This window comes from Talpa occidentalis, unplaced genomic scaffold (genome assembly GCF_014898055.3).
Source record: "Talpa occidentalis isolate TD23 unplaced genomic scaffold, MPIMG_talOcc4v2.1 talOcc4.2, whole genome shotgun sequence".
NCBI lineage: Eukaryota > Metazoa > Chordata > Mammalia > Eulipotyphla > Talpidae > Talpa > Talpa occidentalis.
Genome location: NW_023602073.1, coordinates 147,110,958 through 147,132,923, shown reverse-complemented (window position 1 = coordinate 147,132,923; position 21,966 = coordinate 147,110,958). Strand labels below are relative to the sequence as shown.

The window sequence follows — 21,966 nt, the reverse complement described above, 5'->3', positions numbered from 1 at the left end:
CTCCGCCATTTATCATAATAAGTGTTTTGAAATGACTCTGACTGGTTGTATATACAGGATGCCCTCTTTCGTCTCATAAGCATTTACTGAGCTAGTACTTTGTACATGAATGAATGAGAATTCAACAGGAAGAGGCCTGTGTCTCTCCCTCAGGTAAATGCAATCTTGAGGCAGCAGAGAGCTGCTGTCTAAGACTGACACAGGGAACACAGCGGGGCACCCAGCCCACATGGTTCACAGAGAGGCTTCCTCAGGGTGAGGGGTGAAGGGTGCATGCGTCTTGAAAGACACAGGAACCCAACCAGAACAAGGCATCTGGATGAGGGACAGGAGTCAGGAAGAAGCCACCACCCACAGAGGGACGTGGGGATGGGCAGATTCACAAGACAAGAGGAAAAGGATGAATTCAGGAAGTGAAACGGGGCACGGTTTTCAGCGGCTGGAACACAGGGTGCATGCAAGAGCGGTGGAGGATAAGGCAAGACTAGGCTGGGCACAGAAATTTGGTTTTTATGGCAGAAGTGACTGAGATTCACAGAAGAACACGAAGCAGGGAAGTGACGTGCTCAGATGACAGCACTGAGCGGTAGAGCAGAAAGTGGGATGGAGCAAGAGCTCACACTGGGTATGCGGAGCCGGGCCGGGGAGCCATGGTCTGTCTGGGTAAGAAATCACGGGCGCCTGATCTAAGGTGGCGGTGGTGTGAATAGAAATGTGGGGCAGCTCAGCCATGGGGAGAGAGAGAAACAAAGAGCACAGCTCTAGAATAATGCCAGGCTCCTGCTGGAGATCAGACAGCTGGCAATGACATTTCCTGGGATTGCGGCTCCTCTGGCCCCTCCAGAACACATTACGTCTGAGAGGCACATGGATACAATTGCAAAACGCAGAGTCATGAGTCGAATGCTCAGAAGGGCAATGTGACCAGAAGGTGCCCACTGGACTCTTCTCTGCTGGTAGAGGACAGAGGGTAGTAGAAGCCATGTGTAAGGGGTGGGAGTCCCACAGCCCCAGGCTGGTGAAAGTGAGGGGTGACATCAAGGGCTCAGATGGGTCTGAGCTGATAATCGCTTTTGGTATGCTCGAGGTACAAGCTCCCGAGTAAAGGACACAGAAGCAATGAAAAGGATTCCTTTCCTTGCCTCTCCGTCTATGCAGGGGTACAGTGAGCTGCCAGGAGGCCTTGGTGTGTGAAGAGGAAGGCGTCCTGTGAAAGGCTGGGTACTACCATCCTCTCATCTTTAAGTAGGGGACGTTCTGATGCAACTGCTTTGTAGGTTTCTGCTGACATTTGCAAATAATATCTGTCCTCATTCCAAAGTCCCTCGGGAATCTTCTGCAGAACTGAGACTAGGGTAAAGTGTGTGGTGGAAATGTAGAAGAGCTTTGAAAACAGTGGGCCGTGGCTCTTACTTGCACTTCATCAAAGAGGGTCCTTGCTTGCTGAAGTGGTATTGGGACACTGCCGAGGCCACTTGCGGGGAGATAGGACACTTCAGCCAGCCATTTGCGAAGCTTTTCTGCCATCTCCCGGTAGCGCTGCCACTGGCGAATCTGGCTGTCGATGATGCCGCGCCTCTGCTGGGCCCTGCGGATCACGCCCTGCCACTGGTTGCTGAGAAGCGTCAACTTCAGGTTGAACTCATCGCTGTGGGGAAATAATCACACAGGGGAAGACACTGTTACCTCGGGGGTCATTACGTGGACAGCAGTGCCTGCGAACCGATGCCACAGCCCTGAGACGTGATGTAGGGTGCGGTTTTCAAATATGATCTGTAATTAGAATGACTGCAAGTAATTTTGAAAATGAGTAATAGTTAAACCGTCGTTGTTTGCAAATACTCAGCATTTTTGTGTCTCAGCACAGGTCAAAGGCTCCTCTATAATAAGGTCATTGTCATTCACTCTCCCTGAGTGTCTGAGAGTGGCAGCAAAGGCAAAGGGGGTGTCCCCAGCCCTGTGATGCCCGTAGCCCCTTATGCAGCAGATGACAGCCCCTGTGTGTGTTCTGAGGAACAAAACTTCCCTAAAACCTCCGCCTTCAGCTGGAATCACAACCCTCTTTGGATGAACAAAGCAGGGTTATTTTAGCTACAACCCTAAGTTTAAGTAAAATTGCTACTTAAAAACAATTTGTAGAACTGTACCCCACAAATTCAGCATACTTTCATAATGAATAACCCTAACCTTTAGCAAATTATTCCAAATAAGCATCTAAATCATCCTTCCTGCATTTTAAATGCATTTTATTTTGTTCTTAGAAAAACAGGAATGATCTCATTACCACTGCCTGTTATAAAGCTGGCTCGTATGGGAAGAGATAATAAATTTTACTCATGTTTTCTCAGTTTGGGGCCAAATCATCTCAGATCTTTTAGCTTGTTCTCCCTTAGCGATAGGCTTTCTACCTTTAAAAAGTTAATTAGTTATTAATTTTTATTTACCATTCAGCTTGTGGATCTAAAACTGGAAAATACGGGTTTGTTCATGAGTTTCTCTGTAGTTTGTTCACATATTTCAGTACTAATGTGTAGCAATACTTGATTTTTCTCTCTGGCATTTGTTTTGTCTTTTCCCCCAGATACACTATCCTTTCCTGTCGAGGGAAGCGTCACATCTGATTTGGATCTACTGACTCCTATATTCTTGTTCTACCTCTTCTCTACTGCCAAATAAACTTTGATTTTGTAACCATGTGGGCTATTAGTGCTTCTATATTTGAAAGTAAATTTTTATATCCATTGCCGTAGAACCAAATGTGATAAATTAGGTTCCCAACACTCCCCTAAAGTTATAAGCATTTATCATCTTTGAAAACCTCAGGACTTGGCAATGTCCTGTATTGGGAAAGATTCTGCCCTGGCTTCCTCTCTCAGGCAACCACCCAGTCTTTTGGGGGCCCTCTGCCCACGACGTGGAACTGAGCTGTCCTGAGATACCTGCCAGCATGGGGAACTACTTAAAACACTACATTGTTCCCACTGCTGAACTTGAATTCTAGAAAACAACTTATAAATGAACTTAAAAACCACAACACATTTGGGGCCTCCCTGTTGGTGCAGGGGTTAAAGACAGAGCTATCAAGCTATCACCAGGCACTGCAACATGAGTTTGATCCCTGGCTGGCCAGGGAGCTACTACCCCCATGGTGCAGCAGACCTTTCCTGTCTCCCTGCTGCTCCCCTCAGCAGTGTATTTCGGTAGATCTGCCTGTTCTGTTCCCCACTCTGCCTCTGATGAATCCTCTCAGCCCCTGCACCTCTGTCCTACACCCCAATTCTTGTATGTAAAAATAAATAAATCTTAAAAAAACCCACCATAACACATTTATAATCTGGGTCCTTCCTATAGTCAACAAGCTTTAATCTAAATTTTTTTCACTTGCAATTTTCAAAATTCTTTATCCATCCTGTCCAACTCTCCCCTTCTCTTTATTCAATGTTTATTTCTTGTTAGCATTGAAAATGTAGTAGATACTGGTTTGTGAATGAATTTAAATATTATTTTCCTTAATGACTTGGACTTTTATAATATTGTTATAGAGTTGGTTCTAGGAGGAGGAAGCAAAAGATAAGGGAATTGTATTTGTGTTTGTTTTATTTTGAAGGCCTTAAATTCTCAGTAAAACTTGCATTTAAAATTGACTTACTTAGAATAGAACAAATGTGGCATATTTTGTTCTTCCAAGCCTAATCATGAAAATCTTTCATGTACTTCCAAAGAAACAGCCACTTAAAACTAAAATTGCATCCAAAACATTAAAAAAAAATCCTCTCAAAACACAACTACTATTATTACTACTAGTAATAATCATAACTACTGGTCCTAAATATGTGAAAGATATTTGCATGCAATAAAATCAATGCAGTTTATATGCCAAACACCACAGATAGTAGACAGGATAGAGTAAATATTGTTTTTAGGAAATCTAAGTATAATATGAAATCATCAATTCACATGCCATGTATCTAAAGAAGAGTTAGATTTTACACACACACACACACACACACACACATACATATTACACCACTGTTCATTTTTGTACAATGCATGCTTATATGCTTTCCCCTGTCAGTTGTATTCCCCCAGAAGGAAACAGAAAAGTATCAGATGGTTTCACTTAAGAAGAAATATAGGGGAACAAAATAAGGGATCAGGAAAAAAAATCAATAATAATAATTAAAAAAAATAGCAGGCAACTATAAATCAGAGACATTCTGCAAGGAAGTGGGAGGCAGAGAGATCAAAGATCAAAATGGCGGAGGGGGCCTCCCCATGGCACAGGGGTTAAAGCACTATCAAGCTATTACCTGCCACTGTAGCACAAGTTCAATCTCCAGCAGGCCAGGGAGCTACCCACATGGCGCAGCAGACCTCTCCTGTCTGCCCACTGCTCCCCTCAGCAGTGGATTTCAGTAGATCTGCCTGTTCTGCTCCCCAGTCTGTCTCTGGGGAATCCTCTCACCCCCTGCACCTCTGGTCTACACCCCAGTTCTTGTGTGCATAATTAAATAAATCTTTAAAAAAAAAACTTGGGGAGAGAAGAGCACAAGGGACTATGATGATAGTCCACGGCTGAATTGGTGGTGGAAATTTTGTAGGAAATACCTCTGTATTTTTAATAAGGAGAAAATATGGCAAGCAAACGAAGAGGGAGCAGGACTTGAGGTTAATTGTGATGTGGTTTAAGGTCATAAGTCACTGTCAAGCACAGGGGACTCCCATGGCATGGTACAGGGTGCTCGTCCTGGGCCTGCAAGCTCCAGGCTTGACTGTGCTGCTACTTGATTACCGGCCCTTGAGCAAATCAGTTCACATGGCTGGGCCAAGTAAGAGAGATGTTCCAGACGCTCCTTTTCAGGAATACAATTTTTGTAACAGTACAAGACTTATTAAAGCTTCTGTTTACAAACCATTGATACCTCATTAATATAATTCATTCTAATCTATTCATCAATGCCTGTGTCCTACAATGACCAGTGAAGGCTGGCTGGGTGATTTTCAATTACTCTGTGTCTTTCCCAGAATATAATAGCAGTTCTTCAAAAAGATTCAATACTCAGTCATTTCAGAGGTTCAGACAAACCTCTGCTCCAATTACTGAGATTTCATTGTAGTACAATTGCCTTAGGAAGATTGGATATATGCCCTCTAATCTGTTCATTAAAAAGAAAATGACTAATTTACTGGAACCTTTCTTCATGTAATATATCAAAAGTCCTACCTGTCATCAACTTGACCTTGTTCTAGGAGACGCTGTCCATCAATGATGATTGAGTGCAGAATCTGCTGACGGCTGAACATCTCTGCTTGAAACAACTATTATTTAAAAAGAAAAAAAAGAACATGCTTTAGAGTTCCTAATTTGAGTGACAAGTTCTCTAATAACTTTCTGAAAATTCTGCTTTTATCTCCAGATGAATCAGATTGTTGTGTGAAATCCTGCAGTGCAGGAAGAGTGTATTTTTTCACCAATTGAGATATACTTAAAGTTCAATTTTGTTTACTAAAAGTAACTGACTCAAAGTACCATTATGTTTCCTTTCTTCCCAAATCACTTCATAAAGTTACTTAGCATATAGTTTGTATTGATTTAATTTTGAATGCAAAACAGTCTGTTTTCAGACAGAATAAAGACCTTTGAAAAAGTTGATGAAAACAAAAATGCACTTATTTTAAATTCACTATTTTTCAATTTAACTAGGCTAATAAACTATTTCACTATTAAAACACTCAATAGAAGGTCTTTCAAGTTAATTCCACTGTTTTTAAGTAGATTTATAGAGAAGAAATTTGCATGCCTTATAATTCACCTAAAGTGTACACACAATTGAATGATTTTTATCATAGTCACAGCCATGTACAACCATATTCACAATCAAGTTAAGACTACGTTCACTGCTCCAAAAAGAACTCCATGTTCATTTTCAATCAGTTCCATGTCCTCCTCAACCCCACCCCTAGGGTGACCATTAATCTACTTTCTGTTTCCATGGATTCGCTGATTCTGGACATTTCACATACATGTAGTCACGCCAGGAATGGTTTTAGGTACCTGACTTCCTTCCACTTGGCACAGAGTTTTCAAGGCTGATGTCTGCTTGGAGAGTCTTGGTACTGTGTTTCTTTTTATTGCTAAGTAGAATTCCATGTATGGATGTACCACATTTTATTCATTCTTAGACCTATGGGGGGTTATTTGGGTGCTTCCATTTGGTAGCAATTATGAATAAGGTCTCTGCAAACAAAAATCTTGTGCAAGTTTTTATGTGGGTCCATATTTAATTTCTCTCTGGAGGGGGGTGACTGGGTCATAGGGTAACTCATGCTTGACATTTTGAGGAACTGCCAAATTGCTTTCCAAAACAGCTTCACCATTTTATTTTTCCACCAGCAATGAAATCCAATTTCTTTACCCCTCGTCAACACTTGTTATCTTTTTCACTGTCATCATCTGAGTGGGTGCTGGTGATGATACCTCATTGGACTTTAAATCCATTTTCTTTTATTTCATCATTGGTTAACTCCATAAAACTGGACTTAAAATGTCTTACACATAGTTAAGTTCTCTATTTTTAAAATTAAGGCAAAATGTTTGAGAATTAGTTTCATTTTCTTTTAGGTTCTCAATAAAACTTTCCTCAGCTCTTAGGTATCCTTTAATTTGTGTACAATTAGTAAACACATAGAACAAGTAAAAAACAATTTTTAACAAAGTGGAGACCAATGACAAGTTAATTGTTGCTTTTTTTATCTACTCTCACAATGATTTCTGAGAAACAATTATAATACAATTTGATTAAGAAGTATACTTGGAGACAGTTGGTAGTTTGATTTCCTTAGCATAAAATATATATTTGCTTTTAAAAGAACACATAGTTTTCATTTATCAGATGTTTTTGATCAAAGCTTATTGCCTTTAGCACCTAGCCTTGGCAATGTGACAATCTGAAAGTTGTCAAACTTTCTATCCTCCTTACAAGCACCCTTCTATCCTTCTTCCTCCATTCCACCAATAAGTAGATTTTACCAGAATTCTAGCAACACACACTGCAGGATTTGAAAGCTCACTGTATGCTTTTAACCAGGGGAGCAGGGGACTGGCCCACAATTTTGCAATTAAGATACCAAGACCTCAAGCCCAAGAAAGCAGACAATGGGCATCCCCAGTGGTGCAGGTGGTTAAGTGCAGCACTGTGAAGCTGTCCACAGCCTCTGCAGCTCAGGTTCCATTCCCTGCCGGCCGGGGAGATACCCACATGGCGTGGCAGACCTCTCCTGTCTCGCCCGCTGCTCCCCTCAGCAGTGTATTTCAGTCAGTCTGCCTGTTCTGCTCCCCACTCTGTCTCTGGTGAATCCTCTCACCCTCCCATGCCTCTGGCCTATACCGCAGTTCTTGTATAAATAAATAAATCTTAAAAAAAAAAGAAAGCAGACAACACTGTGCAAGCATCCACGCAGACGCAGCACTTTAGTCCTTCTATTTGGGTGTTTTGAAGCATCTCCCAAAGGACTAACATGTTTTAATTACCCCCAAATCCACTGGCAAAACTTACCTCATGAGCTCTCTGTTGCTCCAAAAGATGCTGATAATTGCCTGAAATCTCAACTGCTAACTTTTGTTCTGTTTGAACCAGGAATTCCATCCATGTTTCACATTTTTCCAAGAAAGTCTGATGTTGTAGCAAAAATGACTGCAACTTACTGAGTGAATGAAGGACAAAGAACAATGATTATTACTACGCATCTATATTAAGATATAAAATCTTGCCATTTGTGACAACGTGGGTGAAACTGGAGGAGCTCAAGATCATTGATTTCAGTCAGATGGAAAAAAACAAACACAAGATGATTTTACTTGTGTGGAATATAAAGAAACAAAACAAAGGAGGAGACAAAACTGAACCAAAACAAGCCCTAGAAATCTGCCTGTAGAATTGAGGCTACCAGAGGAGGGTGGGGTGGGGGTGGGGAACTAGGAGGGTGCCCCAATGAACTGGGGTGGAGGGTGGTGGGTGCTGCTAGTGGATGTGGGGTAGTGACATACATGTGAAGAGGTGGGGCCCGATGTTCCTATATCATGTACAATATTGTACACCAAAGTTACCTCAATTAAGAAGTTAGCAAAAAATGACTATGAAAAAAGAAACCAACTAGAACTATATGAAATGAATAATGATTACATATTGTTGGTTATGCTTATATCTAGCATATAAAACTAGGTTAAACATGCTCTAGTTCCAATCTGACTATCACAAAGCCTTTAAGTTTGGCAGTAGAATTAAAAAAAAAAAACTAAAGAAATACTAAAACCTTAAAACGATAAGTTTTTATACAATGGTAAAATTATGCATCCATCTTTAGTATATTCTTGTTCAACAGCATTTTTGATTGTCTGATTAAAAGAATATTTAGTCCATTAAACAAGGGAAACCACTTCAAAATTTGACCTTCCCAAGTTTAGTTCAACTTTTATGAGGCTCCTTGGATCATGAACTTGTTTCCACTCATAGATCAGACTGGCCAAAGCACGTCTTAGTCCCCCTACCTGAATCTCTCTGTCGTCTGACAGGAGATCAGAGACCAATGTCGGTTCAGATTCTGCATCCTTTTGATTTCTTTATCATTCAGGGGTAACCTGTATCCAAGCTCATTCAGACGGTCCAAATCTGGGGCCATGCTGCTGAATTTCAACATCTGTCCCTGGAAGGAATTGAAAAGCAGGTGAGCACCCAGGAGAAAGATAGGGCTCCTTCCACAGGCACAAGCAGCTTGTGATTTGGGGAGGAAACTGCTCTTTGATCTCCTTTGCATATCAAAGCTACTTCCTTGCAAGCTCTAGAGGCTGTTTGTCATCTTAGTTCCCAATTTGACCAGGTTCAGTTTCAATAAAAAGCAGCAGTTAAAAATGACCAAAAAAGTAGGGCTATGTTAGGAGTTTTGAATTTTCCACAAGATTCTAAGCAGAGGAGAGAGAAGCCGAAAATATGGGATGGGAATGTAAAGGCCCCTACCTTGAGTTCCTCCATCCTTTCCCGGATGGTGGAGAGGTCGGACGAGTTGTTAGGGTCCTGCCCTTGTAGAATTTCTTCAGCTTCTATGATCCAGGCCTCCAAAGCCTCTAAACTCTTGGTAAAGTTTTCATAATCAAGTACTCCAGCCTTTTTGTTACAAAAGAAAATTGGCATTTAGAAACCTAGTTACAGGGCAAATGGATATTGAAATGACCTTTCATATGCTTGCATCAAATTGTCATTCTAAAGAAATAAGGGCTACAATGATTTGTTTTCTTCATTTTTATAACTCTCCTAAAACTTAGAATTATTCCTACACAATATTAAATACTATTAATATAAATAGGTAATAATATTTTATTTAGTAAATACATTTATACAAGTATTTACTAATATTTAATAAAATATGATCAAACTAAGAAATATTGGATTGGCATGAATTAATTGAACACATTTTACTCAGTCCCATGGAGGGAGGGATTGGTGTAAGGGCAAAATTTCATTGTAGGGGCCTCCCCAGTGGTGCAGCGGGTTGAGTGCTGCACTGGGAAGCTGTCCACAGCCTCTGCAGCACAGGTTCAATTCCCACACAGCCAGGGAGAAACCCACAAGGCGCAGCAGACCTCTCCTGCCTTGCCTGCTGCTCCCCTCAGCAGTGTATTTCAGTAGATCGGCCTGTTCTACTCCCCACTCTGTCTCTGGTGAATTCTCTCGCCTTCCCGTGCCTCGGACTGTACCCCAGTTCTTGTATAAATAAATAAATCTTTAAAAAAAATTTTGTTGTAGAGAATAGTGCCAGCCTCCACCCCACCAAGTCCCCTCTGTCACTTCCAAGTTTGTTTATGGTTTATAATTCTTTGTTCCTGATGAAAACACTGTCTCAATGATGAAAACTTCCTGTGTTTATGCCCAGACACTATTCAACACCCGATTTACAACACATACTGAAGACGGCCATGTCGGTACCTGGAGCAGGGTCTGCTGTTTGCAAAGAGCCTGTTCTAGGGCACTTAAGTGCTGATTCAAAGACAGCTGGTCAGACTGGATGGCTGAGGCTGCTGACGCATCCACCTGTTGCTTGAGTTGCTCTCCCAGTTCATGGAGAACAAAAAGAGAATCCTTAGTGGTCCCCAATCCTTTGAGGAGTTCCTGGATAACATGGAAATATACCCAGGGTGAAGCAACAGGCAAAGTGTACTTCTTGTTATAAACACTCAGCAAAGAGCCACACATCTAGACGGATCTGCTTGTCAAATACTATGCTAAATAACCTTCAGCTACAGACAACATAATCAAGAATGTTTAAAAATACTGTGTCCATTTTTTAACAGTTTAAAAAATATTGAGGGCCTCCGTGGTGGTGCAGGGTTAAAGACAGCGCTGTCAAGCTGATGCCAGCCATTGCAGCACGAGTTCGATCCCCGGCAGGCCAGGGAGCTACCTACATGGTGCAGCAGACCTCTCCTGCTTTGCCTGCTGCTCCACTCAGCAGTGTATTTCAGTAGATCTCCCTGTTCTACTCCCCACCCTCTCTGGTGAATTCTCTCATGTCCCGCACTGCTGGCTTACACCCCGGTTCTTGTATGCATAAATAAATAAATCTTTAAAAAAAAATTAATTAAAAATATTGAGAGGGCCTCCTTGGTGGCGCAGGTGGTTGAGCGCCGTGCTGTGAAGCTGTCCGCAGCCTCTGCAGTGCAGGTTCGATCCCATCTGGTGGGCGAGAATCCCACATGGTGCAGCAGACCTCTCCTGTCACGCCTGCTGCTCCCCTCAGTCTGCTCTTTTGTCAGTCTGCCTGTTCTGCTCCCTGCTCTGTCTCTGGTGAATCTTCTCACCCTCCAGCACCTCTGGCCTGTACCCCAACTCTTTTATAAAAAAAAAAAATAAATCTTAAAAAAAAACCTTTAAAAAAAATTGAGAGTGTTCTGAATATAAAAATCAAATCAGTACAGAGAACAATGGGAAATGCATAAAAACATACATACCAAGAAAAATTACCAACAAATAAAGTCAATAACTGGAAATAACCTGGCAGTGTCTCTTCCCTCTGTATGAAATTGCTAACAACTTGAACACAATGCTACCTTTTGCCTTTTCCTATTAAACATTCTATATGACACGAATGAGTTTGTCAACAGTATCTTCTGTGTGCTGGTGATCTCATGACAGTGGTTACAACAGACCTGTGGGGCACAGGACCCCAGTGATGGTTCTGGAGAGCAGGTAAGAGTAGAGTGTCATCTTTCTTTTCCTTGGCACCTCTTGCCTCCACCATTTGTGGGGCCTCTTAATATGCTTGAAATTAGAAGCCAATAGAAAGTCTTCGGTTTGGGTTCCCGCTACCACTTAAAGAAGACACACAACTGTTCTTACTACCCATTGCTGCTGGCCCCACGAGACATGGTGGAGAGAGCAGAGCCTCCTACACTCTCAACTATGAGGAGAAGGAAAACAAAGGGCAGCTTTAGCCTTGACAGAGTCACCAGACGAGTTCACAGGAATAATCTGAAGTACTGCGCTCTTTAGACAATGTGTACAGGAGGTCTATCTCAACTCAGGAAGACTAAAAAGTGAAAATGACAAAATTTGCAGGGGTAACCTATGTGGAAGGCAAAAATAAGCATTGACTTAAAATATCTTTACTATAATGATTATTACCTGTGCTTTAAAGAGACAATTCATTATTCCTGGGAAGGTATGGGAATAGGTTAAATGCATAACTTGCTTCATCTGAATCAAATTATTTGGGACAGTTTACAGAATATTTTGGGAATGAACTCATTAAAATAAAGACACAAGTAAGTACAACTAGTAAGAGCCATGTAAAGGGTGAAACAAGAACTCTCCCCCTAAACTTTAAGTGACTACAGGGAAAAGAGAAATATGGAAAAAATGATTAAAAAGAAGTATTTCAGTAAATCAAGAACAACTTCTTTCTGCCACTAAATTCTTACAAGAAATGATTGTGTTGATGCTTAAATAACAGATGATGACCCTAAAGAGATAATACTTTTACCTATGGGTTTAAAAGATAGAACATGATTCTTCATAAGGTCATTTCTTATTGTATTGATCATCTGAGTAGAAACAGTAGAGTTTTCCCCATGGTTTGCATCTCATTGGGAAAAATAGGAAAACAGCTCATCTTTCAAAATTAACCCATGGGAAGGATCTCTTGGATTTGATGCACCTGTGTCTGTGTTCTGAACTAGCCGGCTCTTTAATACTTAAAGCATTCTTTTTGCACAACTGTTTCGCATGCTGAGACACACACACAGCTAGTTTCGAGAACCAGCCCTCTCAACTTCCAAGTAGAAGACTGGCATCTTGGGAAACCACCATGGTTCTCTGGACCTACATTGCAGTCTTGAATCCACGTAGCGACTTCGTCATCGGCAACATCCTTGTCGGTGGCCGCCTTCAAGAGCTCGTTGGTTCTCTCCTCCTGGCGCTGGACGGCAGCAGCACACTGCTTGGAGTAGTCCTTGTACCGCTGCCAGAGCTGCAGTAGGGCCTTGCTGGAGTGCAGCTGCTCAGCAATCTCTTCCAGCAAGTTATTCCATCTGGAAACAAGAGCCAACACTAAGGGGCCACTGCTATTGACTAATTAATATTCCATGAGTCTGGTTCATGTGGCTATGGACACAAGGCAGGGCTGTCCCATTTCTATTTAACCAAATGCAAAGTAACATTTCATGCTCATATTTCTGGGGCACATAGTAGGAGTGAGGGTAATCTTTGAGTATGTAGCACTTCTAATTTCTTTCTAAACATTCTCACTACATCTACTTACCCTGAAATTCATTTAGTGAAAATTACTCTAAGCATTCAAAAAATAGAATCTAGGGCCTCCCTGGTGGCACAGGAGTTAAAGTTATTGTGGCATGAGTTCAATCCTGGGCCAGGGAGCTGACCCACAAGGCGCAGCAGACCTCTCCTGTCTTGCTGGCTGCCCCCTCAGCAGTGTATTTCAGTAGATCCACCTGTTCTGCTGCCCACTCTGACTCTGGTGAGTCCTCTCACCCCCTGCGCCTTTGGCCTGCACCCCAGTTCTTATATGCATAAATAAATAAAAATAAATATTAAAAAAATAGAATCTATAAAGCTTAAATTTAAAATGCCAGCAAGTTTCATTTGTATCATTATTTATAATAGTGTTATAATGTAAATAATGCATTTAGTTCACACATTCCATACCTCATGTTGACCTCCTTCAGTGAGTTGTTAAGAGTTTCTGTTACAGGTGGGTGACACTCTTTCAATAGATAGTTGGTGACAGAGTCAAATTTCTGTAAGCTCCCTTCCTGTTTTTCAAGATCATCTTGAAGAGTCTACCCAAAGAAAAAGTGTCATAGACAGTAATGATAACATCTAAATTCTATAACAAAGAGCAAAAGTGATTTACAGCTATAGAGCTCTATATAGCTATATATCACTTTTAGATATATAGATACAGATATATAGATATATGTATATATCTCAGGCATGATTTTGCACCAGTGTTTATAAACACCATTTTTTTTTTAGGATTTTCTTCTTAGGGGTGTGAGAAGGGGGTCTCAACCATTAGAATGTTATCTGAAATTCTGCTCGCAAAGTTCAGTAGGGCCTCCTGGTCCGTCCTTAGCGGGAAGCTCTGGCTGTGGCATGCACACCCACGCGGCTCCCTTAGCTGCTCTAAGTCAAAACCCAGGTCAGTATCTTTCCCTTTTTTTTTTTTTTTTCTACATGCCTGGAGCTGTTTTGCCAGAAACTCTTGATAACTAGAATTTAGGTTTTCATGCCCTTCCTGAGTACCATCTTAAAGCTCTATCTGCTCTTTGCAAAGGATACCTGTTGGCAGTATGGACTTGCCAGTCTTCTACCAAAGATCAGTGGAGGAACTTGGAGAAAGACCTTTCCCTGAAAACAGTGCTGAAGCAACACACTCAGATCTTAGTCAAATTCCTGAGGTGCACCGGCTGATGGAAGGCCAGTCTATGGAACATGGATCTCCAATTGCCATCAAATCAAATACTCAAGGGAAAAACCCCGAATCCTTTCACACCTTAAGAAGGAACTTGCAAGTATGAAATTCAGAACAGGTTAAATGAGAAAGCTTTTGCCATCTTCTTAAAGTTATACAATTTGTTTTTAAACTTAGTTTTCTCAAAGTAATTGTTGATGAGGCTTAGAATCTGCAATAGCAAAGTTTTAAAGAAATTATATATGTCCCACCTCCTCCTCAACTCCCCACCAAAAAAAAAAAAGGGCATTCCCTTATGAAAGTCTGCAGATGGTGTCAGCAGCACAGACGCTTTGATTGCCCGCAGAGGAGTGGACTGGTGTGAGGACACTACATGCTGGACTTTTAGAAGCTTTGCCTTACAGGGGCGGTGGGGCGGGGATTCTGTCCTGCCCAGCCCAGCCCATTTTGTAGCCAGCGAGAAAGAGCAGCAACAGAGAAGAGTGCTTGCCCAGATGTGCAAAGGACGAGAGTGGCAGCTGGCCTGAGGACAGTAACCTGAGCTACGATGGAGCTATAATGGACAGCTGTGACGCCATCCCAGAGGAATACAAGGATGATGGATGCACAGGGAACCAAGCAGGTAGTGCTAGCAGAAAAGGGTTATGTGTATACTTCGGGTGGCCCATGACACCATGCCGGCTGAAAAGAAAACAAGCTGTATAGTTTAAAAGTTTATGACTTTTGCTCCCTTATTTTAACTCCATTAGGGGCCTCCCCTGGTGGCGCAGCGGTTGAGCGCTGGGCTGCGAAGCTGCCCACAGCCTCTGCAGCGCCGGTTCGATCCCTGGCCACCGGGTGAGGGTCCCACATGGCGTGCAGACCTCTCCTGCAGCCCGCTGCTCCCCTCAGCAGTGTACCTCGTCAGTTTGCCTGTTCTGCTCCCTACTCTGGCTCTGGTGAATTCTCTCACACTCCCATGCTTCTGACTGTACCCAGTGCTTGTATAAATAAATAAATAAATAAATAAATAAATAAATAAATCTTTAAAATAAATAAATAAATAAATCCCTTAGGATATGTTGGGAGAAGTAGAATAAAGGGAGGCAAGGGAAAACTTGAAAAGCAGTGACATTGCATCAAGAAGATCATTTGGGTATATGATCACTTTATAAAATATATTCATGTAGGATGGCGCTGAAAGGGATCATGCTCAGCAAAATAAGCCAGAAAGAAAAATAAAAATACTGGATGGTCTCACTCATAGCAGGAATCTAGAAAACTTAAATAAGGGACCAGGAAAATGAATAACTATAAGAAAGTGAAAATCAAAATCAACAAAAAACTATGAACCAGAGACACTCTATGGGGGGTGGGGGGGCGGGGAGGGGTTGGGGTCAAAATAAGGAGGTTGCAATTGTATGGGGAATATAAAAATAAAATTTATAAAAATTAAAAAAATATATATTCATGTAAACATTTATATAATAGGATCTTTAAAATCACCTAGTTCCATGGCAACTAATCCAGAATTTGTATCCATAGACAAGTTTGAGTCAGGGACAAATAAAGCAGGTATGAATTCAAGTATTTAAAAAAATAATGAAATAGATGGCAATGCCCCAGGATGTTTGCATTTGATCATTTTTAAAAAAATTTTTACCAATGAAAAATAATGTTAAGCATGGCTGAAATTCATTCCTACCTGCAGATTGTCCACTTGAACTTGCACAGCTTCTAACGAGCCGGTCAGCAGACGGAATCGGGACAGAGAATATCTGGCTTCCATGAGGTAGCTGTTGATCTCATCAAAGGCCACTTTGTGATTGTTCCACTGCTCAAGCACTGACTTCAACAGCATCTTCAATTGCCCGGCCTTTTGAAAGAGACAGACACTTCTTATTTGCATATTTAAAACAATGGTATATTCTACTTATTTGCATAATATTTAAAATGATGGTATAGTAAATTGATAGAAAGAAATCAACAATTAAGAACTTCATTAGGCTTTTAGAGATTTTAAGTAAACTTAAAGTGAAAGAAAAAAATTGAAAAGTAAAATGCAGCAACTTTGAAATCTATACCATTCATGCTGAGCATGGTTTAGTGTCGAAATGCTTAGAAAGGTGACATGTATCAAGCAAATTGATAAAATGTCAATACATTTAACACTATGGTTTAGAAAACATATTAAATGAGTGTCTCATATGCTTTAACTCATTTAATCCTCATAATGACTTTATCGGGTAGGGATAATCATTCATCCCTATCTTATGATAAGGAAACTGAGGCACAAAGAGGTTTTAAAAATCACTCCAGAGCAGGTTAATAGAATGTGAGATCTAGATATGAATCCAAGCTGTCTGGTCCCAGGAAATGAGACATATCTATCATCAATCCATCTATCCATCTGTCCATCCATCCATCCCCCACCCATCTGCCCATCACCTAATATGGAACATAAATGCACGCACACATATACTCTAGAGAAGATCTTAAAAGACAAAATATCGAAGAACATTCTTTCCCTAAAACTTATCAGCAACAGAAAAGTTTTGATGGCTCTTATCAAGACATGTGCTTTGGACTGTACGGATGTCTTCCTAGGCTGCTGAAGGCAATCTTTGGAATATGGAGTAAATATGACCATAATTAAGAAAAGGGGCCTCATAAATGAACTTTCATATGCATTCTGTGCTTTTCTTCTTAGCATAAATAAAAATATCAACACCAATCAAGACACTATCTAATGGGTCAAAGGACAGAGAAAAAGGAGCCGCCGAAGGGAGGCAATACTCAGAGCTGCAGACGGGACCATAACCCATCCTGGGAAAGCCACCAACACGCAGGAAAAAACACGACAATGAGAATTTTGAAGTCATCTGTTTCTTCTTTGTATTATGTTTCTTTGTACTTCATATGCTTTTTTGAAAAAACCATTTCATTTACTTACATGGTAAATTGTTTCTAAAAATTTGTGATACCTAAAAATGCATAAAATAAAACCTACTTGAAACCTGGTGAAAGATAAAGCAAAGGTAGGCGAGAAAGTTGCACCTGAAGAAGTGGACACAGACTGTATGAACCATTTGCTGTTTGCCACTGGTCCCAGCCCCTGGACTTGCGCCCGCCTCCAGCGCTGTAAAGTAAGGGGAATAACTCCCTGTACAGGTGTGGGCTGAAGGTCAACTGTGATCTCACACTGGAGTATTTGTTGCTACACATATTCTTATAATTAAAGAGATTCAACACTTTACTCAGCGCTTATTTATCAAATGTTTTCAGAGCCCTTATGTTTTAGTGAGAGAAATGTAAACAAACAAATAGCCTCAGTGTTTGTTACAAGCTGACAAATAACAGATCAAAGCAGAGTAGAAGTCAGGGAGGGCAAAGCAGCAAGGGGTGGGCTGCCCTCTATAGCAGGGGGGTCAGGAGAGCCCTTGTTGAGGTGGTGGATTTGAACAAAGCCTTTTCAGAGTGACCCACATGGCTATGTGGGAGCGGGTGAGCCAGGCAGAGGGGGATGTGTGTTTCAGAAGCAAAATGAACCTGCAGGACAGCAACAGGAGACAAGGTCAGGGGCAGGGGTAACGCGGACCTCCAGGACCTTGCCAGGTGCTCGCCTCATGCTGAATGAGACTAGAAGCTACTGGGGGATTTTAAACAGAGGGCTGGTATGATCTGACTTCCATTCTAACAAGAGTTTCCAAGAACGCAGATGAGTTAGAAGTCATTGGTGTTCGAAATAATCAAGGTAAACGATGATGGTGATATAGACATAGGGGGTAACTGCAGAGATGAGGTGAGGTGTTAGGGTCTAGATCTGTTCTGAAATAGGGTTGATGAAATTGCTGAGACATGTGGGGTATGAGAGAGTGATAGGAAAAAAGAGTGACTCCCCGGTTTCCTGTCCAAGCAAATGGAAGGGCAGTGTTGTCATTAACCAAGATGGCAGAACATATAGACTCGTGGGGAAGAAGTGGGGTGAGCGTGGGGGTTTGAGAGGTCTCCTGGTCATGCAAGAGGAGCTGTCTACACATGGAATTTCTCTCAGTTCTGTCTCCATCTAGAGTTTAGGAGAGAAATCCAGGCTGGGGTAGTGGAGGGAACACATTTGAAAATTGTCTGTGCCTAGACAAGGGAAGGAATGGATTGTTATACTAATATTTATATTATTCATAAATATATATTAATATTTATAATACTAAAAATGGATTATCGTATTAATGTTTAGTTATAGGAATTATCCAAAGCTAGAGTTTTTAAAAAAGTAGTTAATAAAGTGGACTTCACACAAAGAGATGACGTGTAGAGTCCATTATTCTTTACTCAATTACTTAAGGGAAATCCATCCCATGTCATGCTTGGACATGAGGTAGCAAACATGACCTTGGAGCAAGTTTTCCATTAGCAGTCTTACCATGTGATCTAAATTTGCCCAGGTCTGGCTGAGCTCCTGCAGTGTACTCTTGACAATGCCAGAGACTTCTGCTTTCTTGTCCTGAATCAAAGCAAGTCCATTCTGCTCAACTTTCTCTACTTCTTTTTCTTTTGCTTTAATCAAATCTTCCAGGTCCTGAAAGATTAAAAACAAAAATACTCATTTTAAATTGTTATGGAACTCTAGTGTGCAATGGAAATTGAACCATTATAGTTTTATATCCTAATATTCCTTTACAAGTCCCAAAAGCCCCATCATTCTCAGCAGAGGGTCTTTACAGTGATACTTCTTACATTTAAATTTTAAAAATCTTCCATGAGAAATTAACATGATTCTTAAAAAATAAAATTTCATTACTCACTGAACAAGGAATTGGCATCATGTAATTTTTTTTCAGAAAATGACATAGAAAGAAGAAACTGTAACACAATTTATATTCTTAAATTCATATACCCTAGTGTTGCAATCCTAGCCCATGAGGCAAAATGCAAAACAATGGGCTTCTCCTGTCCCTGCAATTAATCACATTCCTGCTGTGTTCACTCTGGGCAAGTTAGAAACTTCCACTGGGTCTGGGTTGCTTCACATGGAAAATCAGATGGAAAATCAGATTGGCATAGATCATCTCTATTATCCTTTCTTTCTCCCTAAAATATTCTGATTCTATGCAATTCTGAAAGGCTGTAGACTTTTTCCATGAATCAAATCCTCATTTTCTTCGAAATGTGCATTTATAACTGTCAGTCTAAAAGATTCAAGAAAGAGAAATGAGAGGCGGTAAGAATCTAAAGATCAAACTTAACCATACATGATAACCCGAACATATCTCGATCCATTTGGAAATGTAAAAAGCTCAGCCAGGTAGGCTGGGGCTACACTCAATGTTTTATACATGAACAAATGGAAGATGAAGTTACGGGGGCTGTCCTGGGCCACAGGGGTGGTGAGGCCAGGATAGAGCCGATGTCACCATCTCAGAAATGGAGGCAGGTGGACTGTGGAGCGAATACAAATCCCAAATTGAAATGAGGTGATTTAAGACACACTTATATTCTCATATTCAGAAACACAACCCAGAACTAGAAGTGTAGAAGGACAGACTCTGGAGGGTAGAGTGAAGAAAATTCCAAACTATCTTAAGTTTGGATAATATTTAAATTGCATCCAAAAAAAGTCTACTTCCCTATCATGAGCTACATATGGATGGCAAAATTGGGGGAGGCATCATTAGTGCCAGGGTATACTATGTAGGAATCTAGCCTGTGTTGTACTTATTACAAATTTTGTGCTCCTTGTATTTCTATTTCTGTGTGGTCCATGTGTTTAATCACTCTCTACCTCACCTCATTTATAAAACAGGAATAATCATACATTTTCTGCTTGCTGTATAGGGATAACATTAAATAAATAATTTCAACATGAACAAAAATTAGGCTAATAATGTAAGATAATATTATTTTATTCAGCTACTTGGTAATTGCTGTGCTTTAATAGAAATTTATTTATTGTTTTCGTCTTAATTATCATGAAGCTATTTTTGTCTTGCTGTATTAATCGGTAATTCATGCATTTAGTGGCCTAAAGAGATTGTTTTTGTGGTTAATATTGTTCTTTCATTTTCACTTTATAATTTTTGTCAATATTTTGACAGTTTTGATAATTACCAGAGAATGAAGAGTGATTACTAGGGCTATGGGTCCTTTACTAGGGCTATGGGTCCTTTACTATTTAAGGATTTTTCTATTTCTCTAATAGATTAAATAGCCATAAACAATCTTTTCAACATAGCCTTAATGTGATTCTAATATTCAGCTACTGGATTTAAATTAATCCTCATTTACTCACAGATAAATAACCTTTTTAACAAGCAATCCATTGCTTAGAAACACATCTCCAAAATGCCCTGCACATTTATGTTGGCATAAGAGCCAAACCTTGAAGAGAAACAGAACTGAAACATGCATTTTTTGTGTGCAAAATAAAGATGTGCTTTCCTTCCCTTTCAATAATAATTAAAAGATGATTCTCCTTCTGATCAATGAAGAGAAAAGCCAAACCAAACATTTTTTTGTTATAACAAATCATTCTTAGCTTGAGTAAACTCATGAATATCAGTTTTTATGTTGTTTTAAATGAGATAAACCATCTCTGAAAGAGTGGAAAAATAGTCAGGATTTTTCAAACAAAATAAAGTTTAAATCCAGGCACCGGTTTAAATATGCTGGCTTGAATTTTACACTTGGAATCTGTCATTTGGACTATTGTGATTTATGTGTGCTGCCTCTGACATAGCAGTAGAGCTACTGTCATTCTCCTCTCTGTCAAAAAAAAAAAAAAAGACTTTTCATTTGAAGTCACAGATTGGCATTAGTGTAGAGCTCTTTAAACCACACTTCAAGTTTTCCCTGCAGGCACTGCCTGGTATGACCTTCTGGGAGACTAAAATTTGGTCTGAAAAGGAGTAAAACTTGGTCAAGCTCCTGCTATATTTTCCAGAAGCAATGTCTCTCTTTGTTAAATAGAAGACAAGGACATACAAAGAAACACAATGGAAAATGACAGGCTAAAAGTACATTAAAGAGAAGAAAAGTAAGAAAGGCATAAAAAGAAAGGAGGAAAAAAAGAAAAGTTCTAGGAAGACATTATTTAGTCTTTTAACAGTAAAGTTGATCACAATGGAACAAGGAAACACGAACCTTGCTTATGTCAATACACAGTCTCTTTCAATTCTAACGGAAACATTTTACTATAAGAAATTATTGAGAAGTAGGACTTGTCATCCTTCAAAGAAAAAGCCTGAAATTCTGATGTGTTTGTAGCTATTAGATTGATAACTAGAAAATTACTGGCCCCTGCAGACCAGTTGATGCATGTTCCTGATCTTTGATATTTTACACACATTTGTAAAAAATGTTTAAAACATTTCTAAAACGTCAAGGTATTCCGCGAGGATGGTTCCCTTTGTCATTTTTATGCACCCTCTGAATTTCAATCATTAGGCTGTTCACCCCACACCAGGAGTAGCGGTTTATCCTTTACTGAGCCAGCACTTTGATTGAAGCTTGACTATTTGTCTTCACACAGGAAAAAAAAAAAAGATGTTGGTTGGAAGGAAGGTCATTGCCAAAGGCCTTTCTTTTTGAATTGTAGATGATAAAAATGAGATTTGGGGAAAGGAGCTATTTTTGTAGAATTACTTCACAGTTGAGTCTTCAATCATTCCTAGGAAACACTGCAAGAGAACTGGGCTGGCTCGTCTGGAACATGCCACAAATTATTGAATAATTGGAAAAAATGCATTGCAGCACTAACTGGTAGCTCATGTCTCTCCTGTATAAACAAAAGCACCCGAGGAAACACCTTGTCCCCAGGTCAGTGGGGAGCAACCAGAGCGCCCCATCACTGACAGGGAGCAGGCAGGAGCCTGGCTGCTTCCTGATACCACAGTGAAAAGAACATCATCGCTCTGATACCCTGGCTCACTGCACTGGACCCAGAATTCAATGCAGCCTCTAGCAAGAACTTTCTTAGGGGAGAGAAACTAGTTCAATGGTGAAAATAGG

At 40.5% G+C, this 21,966-nt stretch overlaps 1 protein-coding gene across 5 annotated transcripts in view; it reads right to left on the bottom strand.

Moving 5' to 3' along the window:
• Positions 1–21,966, bottom strand: part of SYNE1 (spectrin repeat containing nuclear envelope protein 1) — a 432,020-nt gene that overhangs the window by 69,204 nt on the left and 340,850 nt on the right. For all 5 annotated transcript variants that reach the window (XM_054697946.1, XM_054697947.1, XM_054697948.1 and 2 more), the window contains 10 exons: positions 18,383–18,538; positions 15,668–15,838; positions 13,215–13,348; positions 12,376–12,580; positions 9,981–10,163; positions 9,015–9,161; positions 8,549–8,703; positions 7,557–7,704; positions 5,225–5,319; positions 1,414–1,648 (listed from right to left, as the gene is read on the bottom strand). In XM_054697946.1, the coding sequence (XP_054553921.1) occupies positions 1,414–1,648; positions 5,225–5,319; positions 7,557–7,704; positions 8,549–8,703; positions 9,015–9,161; positions 9,981–10,163; positions 12,376–12,580; positions 13,215–13,348; positions 15,668–15,838; positions 18,383–18,538 (1,629 nt within the window). The remainder of the gene's footprint in view (positions 1–1,413; positions 1,649–5,224; positions 5,320–7,556; positions 7,705–8,548; positions 8,704–9,014; positions 9,162–9,980; positions 10,164–12,375; positions 12,581–13,214; positions 13,349–15,667; positions 15,839–18,382; positions 18,539–21,966) is intronic.